A 15,091-nucleotide genomic window follows, 5' to 3' on the forward strand; every position below is an offset into this window, starting at 1 on the left:
GCTTGCTGTCTGCTCCTCTCTCTTAGGAATTCTCCTTCTCCCAAGTGTGGTGCAGCAATCAGCAGCCTCTGCACTGTGCCTTCACCCTGGAGAGATACAGCCCCGCCACCACCCAGCTCTCCTGCAAGATCAGCGTGCGGCAGGTTAAAGGTCACGAGCAGATCCTCCAGGTGTACACGTCCGTGGCGGAGGTGAAGCCTTTTGCGCATAGTCTGCCGCGAAGGGCGTGCCCGTTTGTCTGTCTGTTTATCTGTGTGTGTCTGTCTGTGCGCGTGTGTGTGCGTGTGTATAAGAGCATCGGTGAATCATTTTTCCTGTCACCTGACTCCTGCACTACTGAAAATTCCTGCTCTTTTTTCATTTGAGTTCCTTCCTCAAACATGTTTGGTTTCAGACGGCGCTCTCAGTTCTGTACCTTGACGCGTGCATACAATATTGTTATTGTCGTCGCACTCTTAAGAGACTAAAGATGAATAAAGAATGAAATGAGCTGTGTTACGCTTTGTTATGTTAAGCTTTATTTGCTCACGCTGTGCCACACTGAGTGGGGCTGCAGTGGTGACCTCATCTTCCCCGTCTGTCTGCTTCCCTAGAGTGAAAAGGAGAGCATCCCATTCTTCACTCAGGCGGACTGCACTGTCACATCTCAGATGGGGCCCAAGGCCTTCAAAATCCCTTTCTCCATTCGCCAGAGGATCTGTGCCACCTTCGACACTGCCAACGCCAAGGGCAAAGACTGGCAGCTCTTAGCTCAGAAGCTTCACATCGAGAGGTCAGAGCCCAACTTCTAGTTTTGGTTTGGTTGTTTCCCAGGCAACTGCTTCGTTTAAAAAAAAACAAAAAAAAACACTCATTTCTTATTTTTTGGAAACCCCTCACTGCGAGGCACACTGCTGTATGAAAAAGCTGTGCGAGATTAATTTAGTTCCTATTCGCATGTGATACAAACAGCGTTGGTCAGCACTCAGTTAACTGTTTAGCAGTCAAGACTTAAGGAAACAGGAAATTGCTTATACATAAACATGCCCTCACCCCCTCAGTCAGCAATTTTGTGGCAGTAAGTGACTTCTTGAAATCCAGTCAAATTCAAAAGCGGCCCGTTCGAAAGCGTCATTAGCCTGTTTTTTTTTTTTTCTCCCCGTCGTTGTTGTGATTTTTGCTGAAAGCAATATGTTGAGGCTTCAGTTTCTCATTCGAGCAAAGGGGTGGTTAGTCAGTCTGCTGCAGTAAATTTCTCTTTGTCTGAGGAGGATATCGGAATCAGGGCTGTCATCTAAGGGAGGAAAAACACCCACTAACTATTAGATGGGATTGAAACGTGGCTCTGAAAGATAGCATTTTAAATCTGCGGGTGTAACCCAGACTCGTACTTACCTCGTATTTCAATCAGTCTAATAGCATTCGAAAATTCTAGGCGAAGGGGATTCCGCAGACCTGTAGATATGCTGTTTAATGGCTCCATTTTATCACGTTTGAGAGGGAAAATGTTACCTCCGTTCTACAGTCATGCGGTGCAGTGGACTGGTGGCTGTCTGAGCACCAGCTGCTTGCCTCACTCATTATGATAGTTCTAGGCTGTTGTTTTTGCTTTTGTTTTTCTCTTATGTTCCACTCCAGAATAAGACTCCAAATCTCTGGCTCAGCAGGAGGGGAAGCAATGAGAGCCTCTTTAATCTGGGTTAGCGCAGTGCCAAAGTTATCTCCCATCAACCCTCCCTGTTACTTATCCCTCCACGGCTATCACGTGCTGATAGGCCGCTTGGAGATACAGTGGAGATTTAATTATAGATCTGTAAAAACACAGAATGGGCGGTAGATTATGATTAATATGTTAAAAGTCCAGGGCTACTGCTCTCTTCGATTCATGTCTTTTCCCTGACCAATTCTACATTTTGGGAACTAGCCTACTAGGATATTTTTACTGATCATTAACTGGTAGCACCCTTTGAGTGGGAAGCTAGCAAAACAGACAACAGTCTCTCTTTTTTTTTCTGAATGCACATCTGATTCTCAGTTTAATCGTGACATGAAATTTATGATTCATACCATAGCCTTGTTAAGGTTTTTGAGAATTCTGTCACCCCTCTAGGTATTGAAGAGTGGCCTATTCACTGAATCAGTTTATGCGTGTGCTGGAAAACAAGAAACGGTAATTTAGCGATTTGGGGGAATTTTAGAATCGTCTCGGACACTCCTGCTGTCTGCACAAAATGAGAATATCTGAACCTTTATTGGGCTGATTTTAAATTAATTTACTTAGATCTGAGGACGCTTCAACTGCAGAATCGAAAAAGGAAGCACGTGCCATGTTGAGGTTATCGTTTTATTGTGGTGAAACACTGCCCTCCATTGGAAAACTTAGGAATAGCAGTTTTGTTTAAGACTGACTTCAACATCATGTGACAAACCAAGGTATTTTCTGAGTATGAAATGGAAGAGATGCTATGTGTGCTATTTCTTAATTACCATGCACAGCTATGTCTACAGCTTCAATTTATATAGAAAGGCAACAGTATCTAAGGCAAAATAGTCAAAAGAACTGTGCAACAGTGGCATTGTTCAGATGTGAAATGCAGCATATTCTGAGCACTTCAGCATCTTTGCCAGAACAATGCTCTTTGCTCTGGTAATCAATGGCTTATTGTGTGCTCCATGTGTCGACCTGCAGGAATCTGTCCTATTTTGCCAAGCAGCGGAGCCCTTCTGCAGTCATACTCAATCTGTGGGAGGCACAGCATCAGGACAACGGTGACCTGGACTCTCTAGCCAGTGCCCTGGAAGAAATTGGCAGAATCCACTCTAAAAGCCCCACAAAGAGCCCAGAGGAACCAAACTCAGACTTTGCATAAGAGAGGCCAGGATCACCCAGGAACTGAGATGTCACTGGTACAGTGGGCACCCCAAGCTACACTTCAAACTGCTCACGGGACACACACTTCCTGCAATATCGTGGTCAATATCACTGATAAACCGGGGTCAGAAAACACGTCATGAGAAGCCTACTTATTTATGTACAAAATTTAAGAAAAGAATAATAAAAACTAATCAGTTTATTAGTGGCACATCAAAAGGAATAAGATGGCATGGTTGTGAAGGGGATGTAGTGCCACAGGGCAAAAGGAAGGGGGCGCTGTTAAGCAAACGCTGTGGACGCAAACCTCTTTTTTCTGTTGGACCCATTTCTTCTGGTCTCGCATTATCAAGCTGCCAGGACACTTCGCTCTGTGTGACGTAAATGTGTTTTCTTTTGTTTGCTTTTCCGCCCTGTTTTCTGTTATTTTTCAGTTCATTCTGAAGTGGAGTCGCACCACGTGAACACACTCTTAACCAAGAACAGAACCCGAATTTCCCTTTACGGATTCCTGTGGCTGTAGATATTGGGTCCTCTTGTTCGTTGCCATTTCCGTCCCTCACCAAGCCGCCCGTTTGTCACGAGGTCTGAGTTATACATTCAGCTAGCGTTTCCAACTGAACTCTCAAGATGCTGGTGCCATTTTAAAAATGGCTAGGTATGCACACTTTTGACTGAAATATGGGAAAGGCATCTCGCAGCAGCCCAACACTGTAAAGGCTAGCGGAGCAGTAATGTTTTTTTTTGTTTGTTTGTTTTTTTTTTCCCAAGCAAAAGTACCCGAGTGCTTTTGCGGAAGGACTATTTTTGAAGGTGGAAACTCTAATGGAAGCCTGTTTATTTCAGACTACTAGTCGCACACTTTAACGAGCGATATTGGGCTTAGAGCAACGCGACTGTCAGAAACCCCGGTCATGCGTAACGCTGTACCTCATAATCACATTTAAAAACATTAATATTTACCGTGGCAGTTCTTGAGATGTCCCGAGACGCCACTTCGGACCCCTCCGTTGAAATCCTACGCACAACATCTGCATAAAATGCTTGAGGAAACGGTTGAGGCTTGTGTGCGGGGTGCTATGTTGTTCCACGAAAAGCACGATGACAGTGAGTGGCTGCAGCAATGCGCCGCTGACGTAGCTGCTCAGGCCTACTGCTGAAGCTAGCAGAGAGATAGCAACCGATGGGTTTAGAGTCTTTCATCAGACGCATTCAAACCCGGCGGATTAGGAAACGGCGTCGTGAATATCAGGTGCTACAAATGGATTAAGGTATATTTCCAGTTGTATTTCACTGGCAGAGGCCCTGCAACTATATAGTTTATAATAAAAGGTTACTTTAAACTACCTAGAAAATATAATGTTTCTACGTTTAGGCCTATGGCCTATCGGGGTACAAACAAGGAAAAATACCTCTCTGCAATCCGGTTTGACTAGCATCAGGCAATTGCAGCAATTTTTCAGACCATACCATCCCCATATTTTAAAAGTTAAAACAAAGAAAACTTTTACCTGATGCTGAAAAGTCTGCAATCGTTGGAGAAAGTCTACAGTCCACTCGTATTCGCGCTGGGGGGACGGAAACTGGCGGTCAGGACCAGATGTAATTAACGACAGCACAAAGCCAAAAAAGCAGTTTGACAGTCTCCGTAAAATGCTGCGGGGACCTGGCGGGGAAGTTAAACAAAGGAGCCGCCTAATTAATTACGTTTATTTGCGCCGGGTGTGCATGTGAGAGAGCGGCAAACAGAGTCAGGAGTTCCGGTGGCTTGCGTGATAGGCTAAGTTCTGAGAAAAAGTCGATAAATCCAGGAGACAGGCAGGCTTGATAGCGGTAATTCATTGCAAACTTAGCAAAGAACTCATTAGCGCTGATAGACGTTCCCCTATCGCGGTTTGCATTGTGAGAGCAGTTTCCACTCGTACTTCAGCAGTGAATGGTGGAACGTGGAAGATGGTCAGGGTTCGTTTTAGCCTCCTCTGATTCTAGTCGGCCAGTCGACCTAATTTTTATTCGGTGGGAAATTCATTCAGCCTTACCCACAGTGTTATGACATTCACAGTTACGCACATCCTTATAGCCTTGTTTATACATATGCTGCTCTATCAAGGCAGTGGTGTCCGAAAGACAGATTATGCGACTACTAATTTCTTTCTCTGACCGTGGATTATTTTACAGGTACATCCATAATGAATGCCTATTAGTCACACATTTCAGAGCACTAAGGAAAGTCCCTCTGATTAGCAAAACCTTTGATTTATATTGGCTTGCTGTATATCATATGCAGATGTGTTAACATCCATAATTATGAAAACTTGCCATTTTGCTTTGGTTATGTTTTTTTCATGATTCTGAAGCTGTGATTGTTTACACGATGAATACTGTTAGCCTAAATGTTTTGCTTATTTAAACTGACAATATGCATTGCTTGGCTCATTGTCTATCCCCCACTTATTTTGTTCCAAACTATAGGTTATGGAACAGTTCCAACAGTATGTGGTAAATGAGGTGCTGCAAAAGTAGGGTGCTGTATAAAAAAAAGAAAAGAAAAAAGAACCTAAAGGCTATAAAATATGGTGTGTGATTTGCTTTTGGAGTTCTTTTGTGTCTTTTGTAAAAGCCAGCTAAGTAATGGTATTTAAGAGGTTATATATCTATGATGTGTATCACTAGCTACTATCTCTAAATAAATATTATTTTGCAAAAGAAGAGCCATACCGATTTGAGTCAAATGTCATCCATTTGACAAGACGTTGCATATGGAATCATTTTGCATTCTTTACATTCATAGAATTATCATCTTCCAGCCTGGAGTATTTCCTGTGTGTTTCTTTTCTCCGTTGCTGTTTTGCAGTGTACCTGAGATTACATCCCTTTGTTCAATGGTGCAGACAACCACAGTGCCACACAAACAGCAAGAAATCAAGTCGGAAGACATTTTCCAAACAGTTCTACTTACTGTTTATGTCGAACGCAACAAATTACATGTCTCTGTTCCTTGTCTTAAAACCTTTCTCTTTCAAAACGAAAGGTCCTTTCTGTTGAGAAGTGGTTCTCTGCCCTACCTGTGAACATGGTCTTTAAGTTCTAACAATATTACACTCTCGTTTCATGTCAGAATTTCACGCTGGCTGCTACGAAACCAATTGTCACAGTGGAAACGATGCTATAACATTTGTTCTTTATGACTTCATAGCAAACATAGATGTTACATTCTTTGTGGGAGTGATTTATATTTTAAAACACCGGTAATGCATTTGCAAAATATGAACCTAGATGTTTTTAAATATTGTTGAACATAATATATATGGTCCCTTTGAAACCAGAGGTACTTAGTATTTACATTTTGGAGCTGTATGAATGGTATTAATCAGGTTCTCTAAGAGCTCATCGTCAAGATGAAAACCTCATATTCAGGCTTACTTTTGATTGGAAAGAGATTCCCTGGGTTTGATTGGAGAAGAGAGACACTACACATTTTAATTTCTGGGATGTTTGCTTGAACTTAACTCATTCAAATGCTATAAATAAATCCTCTTATCTTATTTAACATTCAGCTGAATACGATGATGAGATTCCATATTCAGTTTAATGTGCTTTATGACTCACCAAAATAGGCAAAGGGCATTATGCCTAGTTTGAATGCAGGCATACGTGTGTGGAAGTCACCAGTAAATTGACCAGATAATCAGACAATGCATTTAATTTGTTATTTCTTACTTGTTGCATTGAAACCATGAAAAAGAACCAATTACCTTGGGTTGCACCCATTTTTAAAACAATGGTTTGGATTTGAACAGAATATTGGTCTTATGGTTAAAACCTGGTTATGGTTAAGTAAAGGTCTCCATTAGTGTTTTAAGCAAATGCATATATAAGTGTCTACTCATGTTACAAACAATTGCTACATCATCATGCTACAAATTATCCTACCTTGGGAGGTGGTACTCTTATGCCTGTGCTGTGTCTTTAAATAGCATCCTTAATGTTTATTAACAAGATTTAATTTTTGTTCATTGATTGAAGGACATGCTCATTTTTATTCATGTAATTGCTGAACATGTTAATTGCAAAAATAACAAAAAACTGGCACCTGCTTATTATTCAGTCATTGAGCACAGGACAGAATTACAAAGCAAGACAACTGAACAAGAACAAATGTGTTTATTTCTTTTCAGCTTGTTAGATTACAAATGGGCCACATGATTGAGATTGGATAAAAGCAAACAAGAGTTGTTTTCCACATTAAATAACCAGAATAAATGCATAATTCCTGAAATAAGCAGGGGATATTTACAGTTGAGTGCAAGGTGACTAATGCTTAAAAATCCAGGAGAAAGACTGGCTTTGTTCTGAAAAACATTAACAAAACACAAATCTCTTTGGTAGTAGTGGATTCTGAATGCACTCATCAAACTGGTCACTAGGGGGCAGTTGCACCATCTACAGCAGGTGCGTAAAACTTGCATCCTGGTGGATCAGTGTTGAAGTTTTTGTGTATTACTCAAAAGTATTACACACAAGCTATAGTATGTGTTTGTAAGAAAGCATGACAACAACACAGATGGGTCTGCTGAATAAAAAGGCTGCTAAAATTTAAATTTCAATAGGAATTTAACAAATCTTTAAAAAAAAAAACATCCCACATACCTCTCATGCATCAGTTAATATTTTCAGAATATAAGCTCAATGTGTATTTGAAGTGAAAGAGTGAGAAATGGAATGACCGGATTTTTTGAAACTGATCTCCATGTTAACTTTCCAAATTCTTCAATTTTTCCAGCAGGTGGCACTGTTTACCGCAGTGTCATCTGCTTTTTTTCAATCATTAGGTTTTTCCTGGAATATTTTGTATTCTTTCACTACAGGATTCAGTTTAAATTAGTTTTAAAAATCAGTGGATTAAATTAATTCCTGAAATGTTCATATAATATGTTCAAAAGAAAAATATGGGTCTTAAATAGACTATCAAAATACAGCAACATATAGATGGTGTGTGTGTGTGTGTTTACCCATATATATGTATGCATAATTATCATATTTGTCTTCACTGAATTTGCACAGATTCATAGAATACCCTTGACCTTTTGGTTTCAGTATCTGAGCTGGTAATAAATTTCAGACTCCCACTGCTCATGGGTAATCATTGCTCAAGTTTCTCTTCACAATACGCATGGTCTTGGCTTCAAATCACAATTATTGTGCCTTGTATAACTACTGTAAATGGTGAATGTTGTACAGTACAGACTCAGTTAAAAAATAAATTTAAAAAAGTGATAAAGAGAATATAAATTTTTAGGCTGCAAGAGCTTTCTAGTACTGAACATACATGTTTGGTATTGCCAGGGCAGCTGTGTGGTATATTGTATTTAAAAATATGAAGATTTTGGATGTTTTCTGTACAGTAGGTTTGCAGCTGTATATGCAGTCTTTCAGAAATAAATGTACAGTTGAAAAAGTTGATTTGCTTGCCTCACAATTTCAGTATGTGCGGGTTATTTTCAGGAAAGGTAATGTTTTCATTGGTTCACGTTTGAGGAAGAACTGCTTATAAAGTTGATACCAGGTGCTGGTAAGTTTGTTTCTTTCCATTTCCCCCTAGAAACAGTGCATTGAGTCCAATTAGGGTTGTCAAATTAAAATGGTCATGAAGGCATTTCTACCAACAGTAATACTGGGTTACAGAGCAAGTTCTGATATTTAAGCCACTTTTATTTACATTTGTTCTCACACGCAGAATGTGTCTCCATACCGATAGTTAACTCATTGGGTCAGCAGGGAGCAGCAAATGTTTTTAATGGTTGAAAAAAATATGAATGACATATCAGTCAATCATTCTTTATTTGTATAACTCATTTCATACAACGGAATGCAATGCAATGTGCTATGAAAAGCACGTCTTTGAGCTAGTGGTCCTCACATCTGGTCCTGGAGAACCGCAGGGTTTCCTGGCTTTTTGCCACAGCGCGCAGGACTGCCTGCCACCGTGGGCTATGCGTGGCAAATTGTTGTCACTCATTCACTCATGGACGACCTGAGAGGGACGTTTGGTAGGACGCATGCGCAGGTGGTGCTTCATTTTGTTTTAAGCACAGCTTTATCGCCTAACGTTACTTTAGCTAACCCTAACATGTTAGCATTTTACCTACTTTAGTTAACCTAGTTAGCGCATAGCACCGATACAGATGTATGGACACACGGAAGACAACAAATAATGTTACAGAGGTGAGGACATGCCATAGCTAGCTAGCTATATAGTTAGCCAAGTTTTACTCATGACACTTTGTACAGGTGCGCCGTGGGTCTACACAGTATCGTGCTTGTTTTGTTACTCAGCACTTGAGTAGCACAGCAGTTGATCAGTTAAAGTAGTTGATAAAACGGTTAACTCTGTTCACTTGGTTTCTTGGGTCTGAATTGGTCGCTGTTCTTGAGGAAAAAACAAAAACCAGCAGACTATGACTCCCCAGGTCCAAGATTGAAAATCACTGTAGTAATGAGAAAAATGCATACATATAAAGCAGGGGTTCCCCAATTTTAACCAAAAAGGACTGGTGTGGGTGCAGGTTTTTGTTTTAGCCCAGCACTAAGACACCTAATTCTACTTAAGGTCATGATTGAATATCATGATTAGTTAATTAGTAAAATAATGAATTTATTATTTTTATTTAACTTTTTTGTGCAAGTTAAATGTAATATAACTGTTTTCATTTTTTATCAGGACATTCCCCAATGCATGCTGGGATGGTCTCCAGCACCTCCCATGACCCTGACCAGGAATAAGCGGGTAAAGATAATGGATGGATGCTCAAACCTGTTCCTGGAGATCTATCTTCCTGTAGGTGTTCATTTCCACACTAATATAGCACGCATGATTATACTAATTAGCCGCTCAACAAGATCTCTATCTGTTGAATGAGGTGTGCTTTGTTAGGTTTCAAGAGAAAACCTACAGGATGGTAGATATCCGGGAACAAGGTTGGGTACCCCCAATCTAGAGCAGCGATGGAGAATTCTGGTCTGGGAGGGCCGGTGTGTATTCAAGTTATTGTTTACACAAATTACCCTGGCTAACAGCACATACTCCCCACATGACTCATTGCTGGCCTCTGCAGCTTGCCACACCCTCCCATGACTTCCTGTGTGTCCTGGTTTTGAGTGGTATGCAAGCAGTGGGTGGCTGGCAAAGTCTTTCATCCGTTACACAACTGGAACAATGACAAGCTCCAGATTGCTTGGCAACAGGGCAGGAATGCACTCTGCCTGCACAGGATAGCATAAGATTGACAGTGCAGGCTCTTTTATTTTTCTGACCCTGCTGTTTCATCTATTCAAAATACAACAATTATCTGAGTGCAAAGCCCCATTTCATCTGTTAAAAGTGATCTGATTGCAAATAATACATATAAATCCATGTCCCAAATCGCAGGTCTCACATTCCAGTCCTGGATGGCCACCATGCCTGCTGGGTTTCAAGGTGTATTTGGCATTAGTGGTTCACGTAAGTCATTGATTGGCTAAGGAACACCACACACCTTGTTCTCAAGGCCTTAATTAGCAGTTGATTGAATGGAAACAAAAAAAACCCCTACCCCAAATCATTAGTATCAATCCATGTCCCTTTCGATCAGAGGTAGGCAAGGAGGGCCGTATCCATTTCTGGCCTTAATTATTTGATTAGTTCTAAAGTTCATGCCATCTGACATTTGAGGCGCATACCTCAATGTCAAGTGTGTAAAATGACAGCCGAATACTGTTCTTGTGTCACTGTATGAAACATTTTACTGTGATCTAATGTACAAGTGAACCAGTGTTGCTGTATACAACCAATTAGCTCAGTGAGTAGGACTATCAGCATTGGCCAAAATGACATTTGAATATTCCATTAAAATTTTTTTTTTTTAAAACATGTTTAAATATATTCAAATACGCATACAGGTGACAAATTAAAGAAAAAACCAACAGAAAGTGTCTTAGTAAGATGCTGGGCCACCACGAGCCACCAGAACAACATTGGAGATGGGTTCTACTATCTACGTACAGTACAGTTTCATAATCCGGTGCTGACGTAAGTGGTAGGAGAGGATGCATGCCAAATTTATGTCATAACGGAAAAAAGCAATACAGTTCGCAATTGGGTTGAGTATGCCCTACAGATTGTCCCACACTGTTTCCCAAGTCAGTTAATTTTTTTTAACATACATGCATTTAATGTGTGATACTGTCAATGATTAAGCACTGCAACTGCATATAATGAAGGAAGTCAGCTCTTGATTTATTGAATTATGAATGAAAAGTTACAATCATTAATTTGTTCACTGTTTATTTAGTTACACTGAAAATACAATGCAATACAGAAAACAAAAGTTGAATATTAGCATTCGTATTGGTCTTTGTTCATATTCCTATTATTGTCACCACCGCTTTTAAATTAAGAATTTTTTAAAAAGGGAAGTTGCGGCAGGGCAAAATAGCCGTAATTCCTTCTTGTCAAGTCAGTTTACAGTTGGCTGTGTAAACAGGTCAATGAACTGTAGGGGAGAAAGGGAGTCATGTGACCAAGTGAACTTTGGTCAAAGACATGTGACTGCTGACACTCCCAGATATGCGCTCGGGCACAGACAATGCAGGACACGTTTCTGCATGTGTACATCTTATTATAGGTGTAAAATCAGACCATGTGGCATGGTTTTATGGGAGCACGTTTTGTCTTCAGAGATGAAATGATATGGAATCATACTGTAGAACCATAGAGCAGCCTTTCACTAACTTGCCAATAGTTCAAGAACTTGCTGTACATATAGTAGACAAGGGTAGACAATTAAGCCACTTGACCAGGGATGCAACCTTGTGCAACAATATTATCCTTTTAAAAAAAAAAAAAGCCTCTTACAGTACCTACAACCAACCTTCTCCAAATTCAATTCTACAGACTCTAGTATGAATCATATGAGATCTGTGTGTGCACCACTATGCTACTTTGCGGCACAGGCCTCTTGGCAATATAATTTAATTATAAATAATATGAATACATGGCAGTACTTTATATACCAACATTTGGTCATATTATTCACTTATGCCCACTTTTGCATCAGTGGGCATTGCAGTATGCACTTTTGAGGAGGCTTTCCAGAATCCACAAGCTTATAATTAGTAATATTTGGCACTCCTAATGGGGCAAACTGATCAAAATTATGATACAATTGAATTCTATAGGGTAGGAAACATGCTAGGGGTGTGACTCTGGACAATTTGAAGGCTTGCTGGACATTTATAGGAACCAATTAAAATGCAAACCAGCAAGTCCTTTGTACTTCACTTTTAAATGTACAATACCACCTATCAATGTCAACAAGTGACAGGTTATCATTATAACTATGATGAAGTCAGCACACACCTAGTAGCCTACGTATTGGCCTATTTAGGCTGTTGTGTTGGTGTAGGCATTCATTAAATGCGATTGGGATTTGAATACCTGAGGTTGTTTTTTTCTTTTCGGGAACTGTAATCTTTACAATAGGGAGGCTCTGCTCTTTTTCCAAAAGAAGTTGAATGAATTTAAGGAATGCACTGCATCGGAATTTACCAGTTGTGTTTTAGGGTGTGTGCTTTACACATACCTTTGTTGCTTGGAAACGCAGATATACACTGACCTTGAATCATTCTTATTAGTTTCAAACAAGGCTACTACACAGCATTGGATACTAAATGTAAGCACAGTTATTTCAAAGTTTATGTAAAACACTATTAGTGCTGTTTTATCCACTTGCCTGACCATACAATCCACGTACATTTTTGTTCAAATTGATTTTCTAAATTAAGCTGCAAAAATATTTATAATAATCATGTAATTATTTTTTAAACAAACTACTGCATTTTAAATTAAAGTGTGGCATTTTCAACTCTCACGTTTTTATTTCATATACTTGTATTTTGTGTCTAGAGCAAGCGACAAGCGTCATGCTAATTGCATGTTAATTGCTGAGCAGTTTTTTTTTTCCTTTTGTTTTGCAAAGTAGTATGTCTAGGTAAAGGAATATATTATGTTGAAGAAGTGATAATCCATGAACTGTATATTAGATGATGCTATATGTTCTGTAATTTAAATAACTAACAATTCTACTCAGTATAATAACATTACCCAAAGTCCAAGGAACAGACTAACAAGCAGTCCAGTGTGAAATTCACACTTATCCTTCAAATACACTCAATGTTGTTTTTTTTGGAAGGGGGGGGGGGGGGGAGTGGAGCAACAACTGGGAGCTATGTTTTTGTTGGGACTGCAACCGGGAACTATGTTTAATCATCTAAAATGTCTGCCCTTTTTAGCTCCTGGGCCCAGGTGCAGAAGCTGTGTCAGGATAAGGGCCAATGTCATAGAAATTGGTTAGCCTGTGCCTCTTAAAATCAGATGTTTTTCCCCTTTCCCCCACTGAGATCATCACAGTGAAGTCCTGAAGTTAAGGTTGTCCGTTTATCTATCTCTAAACTGAGGTCAGTACACTTCCAGTATAGTTTTGTCTGCTGTGTGTACCCACTGATAAGGCCTTGGCTGGAACAGTAAATATAATATTGCAGTAATGCTAGTGAGTGTCTAGCAGTGCTCTTTTAAATATAGACTTTGTAATTAAAATGCAATTATGCTCAATAGTGTTGAGCTATCTCCTTTCTTTAATTTTATTCCGTTACATTTGACCTGTGTTTTGAATAGCATTGCTGACAGCTCTTTTACACATTGCTGAGACCTTGAGGAGTGGTGCAAGGCAAAGATCAAACAGAGCCAGTGGATTGAATAACCATGTATGGCAAAGTGGATCAGGAGTGTGAAATTCCTCTCCACCTGATCATGAGCCTAAGTCAAATAGAGCCTCTGGAACTTCAGAAAACCGTCCAAAGTGGAGCTTGTACAATTGTTCATCTGATTTTACTTAGAGAAGTTGTTTGTCAGATTAGCAGTTTTTCTCTTTGTAGGGTGCAGGCATCAATCATAGGGTGCATAATGTTGCAGAGTGTCAAGGGTAAGTGGATCACTAAGAGGATAAATGGTAAATGGACTGCATTTATATAGCGCTTTTATCCAAAGCGCTTTACAATTGATGCCTCTCATTCACGAGCACACACACGCACACACCACACACACACACACACACACCAACGGTAAAAGGCTGCCATGCAAGGTACCAATCAGCTCGTTGGGAGCAATTAGGGGTTAGGTGTCTTGCTCAGGGACACTTCGACACACCCAGTGAGGGGGATCGAACCGGCAACCCTCCGACTGCCAGACAACTGCTCTTAACTCCTGAGCTATGTCGCCCCTTTACACTAGGACTTTTTTACACTAAAATTCAGTTTAGTGTAATGTACTGTGGAGCTCAGAGTTTGTACTACCCATAGCTCTACTCATAAACCTTCAATAACAACCGGCATTGTATATATAAGCAATAACTCAATACAGGCCATGCTATATTGTGATTATATCACAGCTAAAGGGCGTTGTTTGGCTCAAAATACAGAGGAGGTTAAGTTGCCTTAACTATTTCTTCCTCGTCAACACAACCTCAAAGTAGCTGCCACAGCCACAGACTAGTCAGTTATACAATACATAATTTTGCATTGTATTGGAGTACAACCTCTACCATTTATTTATTTATTTATTTTTTATGGCTACTCTGGTGTGTCAGATTTGACAAGAGCTCTATACGTTTAAACTGCCAGTTAACAGTTCCCTTCCTGTTTCAAAACTGTTACTCAACTGTAACATAGCCCTGGATATCGCAGTGGTGCAGGCAACTACTTTTCCAGATAGCAGAAAACCACGCAGGATGTGTAGTCACTGATGCAATGGTCAATGTTCTTGTGTAAATAAAAGTGTCTTCCTCCCGGAACTTTTTCTTTCTGTTCAGTAGGCATATGCATGTTTCACTAGATGTATGTCTTATTAGTTATTAAAATTAAAATTTCAGTTGCTTTACTTTGCAATCCCTGCAAGCAAGGAAACAATGACTTTTTTTTTTCAATTAAGTCAGTTTGTCTGTTTCCTAGTCTGTGTGCTTATTAATTAATTTATTTTTCATTTACCATTTATTCATCTGCCAATGCATTTTGTTGCAAGCCCGTTTAGTACATACCAGTAAGTGGTATAAAACATACAAAACATACATTTATCTGTAATTTATTTCAGATGGTGTTCCACTGGGTCAGTCTGCAGGCAGAAATTCAACTTAATTGGAGACCTCAAGG

At 39.9% G+C, this 15,091-nt stretch overlaps 1 protein-coding gene and 1 long non-coding RNA gene across 6 annotated transcripts in view; one reads left to right on the forward strand and one right to left on the reverse strand.

The window, feature by feature from the left end:
• LOC135264906 (netrin receptor UNC5D-like) overlaps positions 1–3,328 on the forward strand; it is a 166,343-nt gene extending 163,015 nt beyond the window's left edge. For both annotated transcript variants that reach the window (XM_064353916.1, XM_064353915.1), the window contains 3 exons: positions 27–191; positions 594–772; positions 2,669–3,328. In XM_064353916.1, the coding sequence (XP_064209986.1) occupies positions 27–191; positions 594–772; positions 2,669–2,849 (525 nt within the window). In that variant the 3' untranslated portion in view covers positions 2,850–3,328. The remainder of the gene's footprint in view (positions 1–26; positions 192–593; positions 773–2,668) is intronic.
• On the reverse strand, positions 501–4,502 carry LOC135264909 (uncharacterized). 4 transcript variants are annotated; one of them, XR_010332822.1, is made up of 5 exons: positions 4,363–4,502; positions 3,815–4,013; positions 2,047–2,132; positions 1,375–1,790; positions 827–1,273 (listed from the first exon to the last, which is right to left on the reverse strand). It is a non-coding gene; the product is annotated as an uncharacterized LOC135264909 (long non-coding RNA). The 4 variants fall into 4 exon arrangements; XR_010332821.1 differs by lacking the exons at positions 827–1,273; positions 1,375–1,790; positions 2,047–2,132 and adding an exon at positions 501–589; XR_010332820.1 differs by lacking the exons at positions 827–1,273; positions 1,375–1,790; positions 2,047–2,132 and adding an exon at positions 501–817.
• Between the last annotated feature and the right edge of the window lie 10,589 nt (positions 4,503–15,091).

This window comes from Anguilla rostrata, chromosome 10, assembly GCF_018555375.3.
Source record: "Anguilla rostrata isolate EN2019 chromosome 10, ASM1855537v3, whole genome shotgun sequence".
Classification (NCBI taxonomy): Eukaryota; Metazoa; Chordata; class Actinopteri; order Anguilliformes; family Anguillidae; genus Anguilla; species Anguilla rostrata.